Source organism: Lutjanus erythropterus, chromosome 23 (genome assembly GCF_056507025.1).
Source record: "Lutjanus erythropterus isolate fLutEry1 chromosome 23, fLutEry1.hap2, whole genome shotgun sequence".
NCBI classification, from domain to species: domain Eukaryota; kingdom Metazoa; phylum Chordata; class Actinopteri; order Lutjaniformes; family Lutjanidae; genus Lutjanus; species Lutjanus erythropterus.
This window is the reverse complement of record NC_139339.1, coordinates 21,059,270-21,065,014: the sequence shown is the minus strand read 5'-3', so window position 1 is coordinate 21,065,014 and position 5,745 is coordinate 21,059,270. Positions and strand designations below refer to the sequence as shown.

General features: G+C 37.7%; 1 protein-coding gene across 1 annotated transcript; it reads right to left on the bottom strand.

The window, feature by feature from the left end:
- Positions 1–1,615: 1,615 nt before the first annotated feature.
- Positions 1,616–5,515, bottom strand: tmem256 (transmembrane protein 256). Its single transcript, XM_084713003.1, has 4 exons — positions 5,366–5,515; positions 4,107–4,144; positions 3,546–3,626; positions 1,616–2,411 (listed from the first exon to the last, which is right to left on the bottom strand). Exons 1-4 carry the CDS (start codon positions 5,445–5,447, stop codon positions 2,268–2,270), a joined length of 345 nt encoding a protein of 114 aa, XP_084569129.1. The 5' UTR covers positions 5,448–5,515; the 3' UTR covers positions 1,616–2,267.
- Between the last annotated feature and the right edge of the window lie 230 nt (positions 5,516–5,745).

Here is a 5,745-nt window from a genome sequence, read left to right as displayed (position 1 = left end):
AGCACTGGGGGTGGACCACAGATTGCAGATTTCGGCACATGCATTCACCCTCTGGTAACGAAATTTACGTCATCCCAGCAGACCCAACCCCAGCAGATCCATTGATATTTGCTCATTAGCACTGAACACAAAGTTTGGCACCATTTCCCCCCTGCTGGTGGAGAGTATGATGTATTGCACTTTATATTAAAATTATTATAAAATTTTCACTAAAAGACATGGTCAGGAATGTACCAAATGTCAAGGGTCAAACAGTAGTTGGGGAATTTCTTAACCATGGCGGTGGATCGACCGATATTGCCATCCCCAGAGCTACGACGATAGCATGTCTGATAATTATGTAAAACAGAACCTTTCAGGGTGATACTGTAGATTAAATAAGCTGATTACTATTGACAAGGAGACATAATTCAGCATAATTGTAGAGACACCAACTAACCTGCAGGTCTTTGGACTGTGGGAGGAAGCCAGAGCTCCGGCCACGGGGGGAGCAGCTGCCCAAGCCAGCTGCCATGTTTGAACCGAGAACTTTTTTTAATGTTTTAGCTGGTTAATTTTAGCTGCATTATACACATTTAGGCAGAAGAATTAATCCTATTTTATAAACTGATCATGTTTTGTTTCAAAAATGCTAATTTGCAAACAAACTACTCAAGTAAATATAGTGAAGCAGCCTGTCTGCAGTGAACAGCTGCATACTGAGCAGCTTGTAGCTATTTTTGTGTGCATTTTTTAAACTTCAGGGATTGTTGCTATTATGGATATTCATTGTAGAAATTTGGTTTTGATCTTGCTAGATGATGAACAAATGGATGGATGCAGCCAAGCACATAATATTATAATAATAAGTGTCATCCATGTGAATAAGTTAGAGCATTATTTCCTAAACTTTTTTTTTTTCTAGGGACTGTCTTTTTTATAGAAAATGATCAACCATCGCAACCCAATTCACAAAAGGCCATATTAATAAATCTTGGGAAGACTTAAGGCATTTCTGTATTACCTTATGTATATTATATTGACTAGAGCTGCAACAAGTAATCAATTATGATTGCTGATTATTAAATTAATAAGCAATAATTTTGATAATCAATTAATTATTGTATTTTTTATAGAAAAAACTGTCAAATTTCTTTGTTTCCAGCTTCTTAAATGTGAATATTTGCTGGTTTCTTTACTTCTCTGTGATGGTAAACTGAATATCTTTGGATTCCAGATGTCATCTTGGATTCTGGGAAATACTGACCAACATTCTTCACTATTTTATACACCAAACAACTATCGAATAATCAAGAAAAGACTCAACTGATAAATCAGCAATGAAAATATCTGTTGTTTGTAGCCCTAATCTTAATACAATATTGAAAACATATACACGTTAAATACTTTATAAATGATAAATAAATATATTTAGGCTGTGTTACCATGCCATCCCTCTTTTTTACTTCTTTTTAATTCCTCCCATCAGGAATTCAACACAGGACAATTTAGCTTAATTTATGACAATGAGAAAAAATAAGTGCATTTGGGTGGAAAATTACAGGCTCTTGTTTTTTCATCTCATCAGTAAAACAACACACACACTTTAGATGCTTTATTAAAAAAAAAAAAAAAGTGTACTCTTGATATAAATTTTAAATCTCCAAAATTTCTTCCAGTCTTTAATTATTTGGTGACACAAATAAAACTCCTGTGACTCATCTGTGGATCACGACCCGGACTCTGGGACTGAGTTAATGAGACAACCCAACAACGTGTAAGAAAATTTATTTCATTTTAATCCCTTCACATTCCTTTCTTTACTTTTGCTCGATTTGCCATACACTGTATACATTTACAGAAATATAAACTGCAGTATGGGAAAATATAGTAAAAATAAAGAAACAAGATATACTACTGTATTATTCAGTCACAAACTGATGTATAGCATTGGGAGTCTCTATTAGCTCATTAGCGATTTTCTTGTCCAGTACAAAATTGACATGCGATTGAAAATGTATGACACGCTGTATTCATTTATACATTTTGACACAAACGAAACAGTCAAAGGGCACCGGTCAGACACAGACAGCAGTGGTAGAAAAGTGATAATCCTGTTGTGACCTTATCTCCTGCTGACACCCACGACCCAGGAGAGGGAGCGGTTAGATATGTGACATAACTCTGCACTTGAAAGCTGTCAGCCAAGTCTGACAAGCTCTCCACTTCATCCATTAACAGACTGACAGTTTAGTGTCACGCTGCGGCCCTGTGGAGGAGACGTGGACTCAGAGAACCATGGCTAGCCAGCCTGCGATCATGGCCATGCCCCCCATGGGAGCAACCTTGCGTAGACCGGGGTCTCCCGTCAGGGCCTGGTGGTACAGAGAGCCACAGAACATCCCCATACCCGCTATAAGGAGGGTCCCAGCCTGTATAGAGGGGGCACACGAGAAACAATTTTAATTTTGTCATTTTAAACAGTCAGATTAGCAACAACCTGCAGATGTGAGCCATTATACTCAAAACTTGGAGCACAGCAACATTTTGGTCCAATGTAAATCCGTTGTGCTGTCAGATGAGCTGAAACACCCCTTCACCATGTTCCAAATGTATGGTGATGTTTTCTTTTTTTTATTTAAATTTTGGGCTAGATTTTATTTATATGATGTCATATTAGGGCCATTGTAAGTAACAAGAAAAAATTACTTAGTTGAAAGAGGATTAAAGTTTGCATAAGAGAAAAATGCTTATATTCTTTAAGATTAGAAACCCATAACTGCAAGAAAAATGTCAGAAATTCTCTAAGATTGAAGTCACAAATTTACATGAAAGGTTTGATCCAACCTTTTTAGTTCCTGATATACAAATGCCATCATTTTTACTATCACTTTTAGCTTTTCCTATTTCTACTACTTTTTAAAGTTATGTATTTCAACTTCTCTGCTCACTTCAAACTTAGTTTCTACTCTGTTTTTTTTTATTATTTGTTTGTTTGTTTGTTTCTATTTCTTCATGTTCAGATTAGCTGAGTTACTTCATAACGTGTGCACATATCTCCTGGCTAATGCAGAAGTAACCCTGGTTAGAAAAATCACTTGAGTCTAGCTCAAATTGTCTTCTCCAAAAGCTCCTACTAGATGTGACGTCCAAAAGATCCTGATTGATTGGACAGGCCACCACATACATCACACCTAATCTGGCATGCATCTTTTTTGTCATGCAGTTTGTTGATTTCACTCAGATATTTTGTGGCTCATAATTTTTTAAACAGCTTTTACACTGCAAATACTTGGCAGTGCAGTTTTTACATATGTTAGAGATTCTGTTAGTCAGAATGTGATAAAATCAGGACACTCAAAACAAAATCTTAACTGCAAATTTCACTGCTCCACTGCCAGCTGTTAGCCAGAGGTGTGTTCAAAACAGTATCCTCTGTAATTATGGCCTGAAGGAATACTGGTGTTCTAAGTGGGGACAGACTGACACTATCACACTGGTTCAATTTTAAAGAACACTCGAGTGCATCCAGCCCTGAGAGCTGGTATTAGTCTTCAAATACTCACCACAGCAGGTTTGCCAGAGTGGGCAGCACCCAGCAGGGCCAGGCTGTGGTAGAAATGGTACTTGTTGGCGGTTTCAAATAGCTGGAGAGGCAGACACACAGAGACACGGCCTTCAGAAAAAAATTCTTCAATTTAGTGAAGATGAGACTTTCTGGTAAAGCTCGAAGAGGGCTGCTACTGCACAGTGCAAATGGACTACAAGATGATCCAGCTTTTTCATCAATCAGACACAAGGCCCTGAAAAACACGTCTGCTCTTGCAGAGGTATATTAAAACCCTTTTCCTGCCTTTTGACATTCAGGAAGATTCCAGATCAATAGTGCAAGTAAACAAGTCTTAAAAAATGTCACAGGCAATTTTTTTTTTTGCGTACTATGAATAAAAAACAACATTGCTACGGTGGCTCCAAAACCAATTTCCTAAACTGCATAATCAAGATCATGATCTCAGACAAGATCAGTGAAGTAGAAACTGTGTCAGGAGACTGCGGCAGTGATCAAGTGGAAAGTTTTTAAGAACTTCTAATATCACAATTTGCTGTTCACAGTAATATTTACATACCACTCTCTGGTAGTCATCAGGGTCGCTGTTTTTAAAACCTAAAGCAAGAAATATGGAACAGAACAATTACATAATGCAGGAGGCGATAGTAAATGTTACTTTAACATACAATCTGAATATGGCACATGCTTAATGATAACCTCAATGGCAATCAACACATTTCTCCACACACTATTTCTTCATGGATCTCAAACTTCCTAATGTCATAAAGCTTTGTGTCAGTTATATTTACTTATTTACTTGTATTGTTGTTTTGTAAGTGATGTGTTTGGCATCATGTGTCTAAGTCAATGTGTCTAGCTAGCACAAGATGTTCTGTCATGACTCATAACAGTGGGGACAGTTGTGACACATTGTTACAAACATCCCCAAATACAAATGTATTGGTTTCATTAGAGTTTGTTACATTACAAACTGGTCCATTCTTCCTGTCTTACACTATAGAGATGGAACACATTTCCAGGATACTATACTTATTGAGACAAAAACCAAAATATAATTGTGAAACTTAATGTATGTATGTGGTAAAACTGTCACTGATCATGTGCTGTCCCCAGGGTCGGTGTCAGTTGAAACATCTGATTTGTTCCTTTAAAATTAATATTGTGAACGATGTGTCATATGTAATAATATTTAAATGGTATGGGTAATTACAGACAAATGCATATTAAAGAGTCGGGTGGTCTTTTCCAAAATAGTCTAGAATAGCTGAGAGAAATGGAAAAAGCGTCCCCAGTCTCCCCTACAAGTACCTGAACTTTGTACTTCATCCATAAGTGTCAGCAATACTATATAAATATTACTATGTCAGGATATTGCGGGGTCAGTGCTGCCCTATGAGCCAGCATACTGTCTCATAATCCCATTTAAATGTTATTCATGTCCCTACGACAGATACCACCTTGCAGCCTTGTGACTGCACGTTTATGACCAACCTCCTTCCACCATGACACGCTGTGGAGGCGGGTCACCTTCATTACACAATTGTTAATATTATTGTAATAATAAGCTGCTAGATGTGTCATTTGAATGCCGAATTATTTATTAGCCTATCAAACGTTAGTTGCAGACATTTGTTGTTATTTTACCGCTGCAAAACTGTGTCAATAAGGACGCCAATCTTAAACTGGCATCTTTTCAGGCGGAGGCTGGAATAGTAAGCGTTCATATGACAGTCTGTCCTGACTGTGTTTTACTATCCAGCCCAGTGGACAGACACGTGCATGAATACGAAGAGTAAAGCTGATGTAAAGCCCTACCGTGAGCCCCGTATGCCCCAGCTGCCACAGCCGAAGCCCCTGACAGAGCCGCTAACCTTCGGACAATAACAGAAGCTGTCATGTTTTGTAGCTGCGTGTGTGTCCGACAAGCGGAAGACAGACGGCGATGATGCCTTCACTGTCTTTTTGTTAGCTCCGACTTCTAAACTCTGGGATTACGGACGGTGTCTTTCCCGCAGATTACGCTAAAAAAACAAACAAATTGGCAACCAAATGTAACAATAAATAAGTAAGGGACAATGTACACAAAATATTTATTTAAAAATGATTTTGTTGATTTAAAATGATTTTATTGCTTCCCCTAAGTCCTCCAAAATCTCTGTTATGGTTATACATATTATTATACATATCATTATTAT

Excerpts from the sequence above, each read along its gene's own strand:
- tmem256 (XM_084713003.1), bottom strand. The coding sequence starts at position 5,447 with ATGACAGCTTCTGTTATTGTCCGAAGGTTAGCGGCTCTGTCAGGGGCT. Across the intron at positions 4,145-5,365 it reads TGGGGCATACGGGGCTCACG|GTTTTAAAAACAGCGACCCT; the intron begins GTAGGGCTTTAC and ends TTCTTGCTTTAG. Across the intron at positions 2,412-3,545 it reads ACTCTGGCAAACCTGCTGTG|GCTGGGACCCTCCTTATAGC; the intron begins GTGAGTATTTGA and ends CCCTCTATACAG.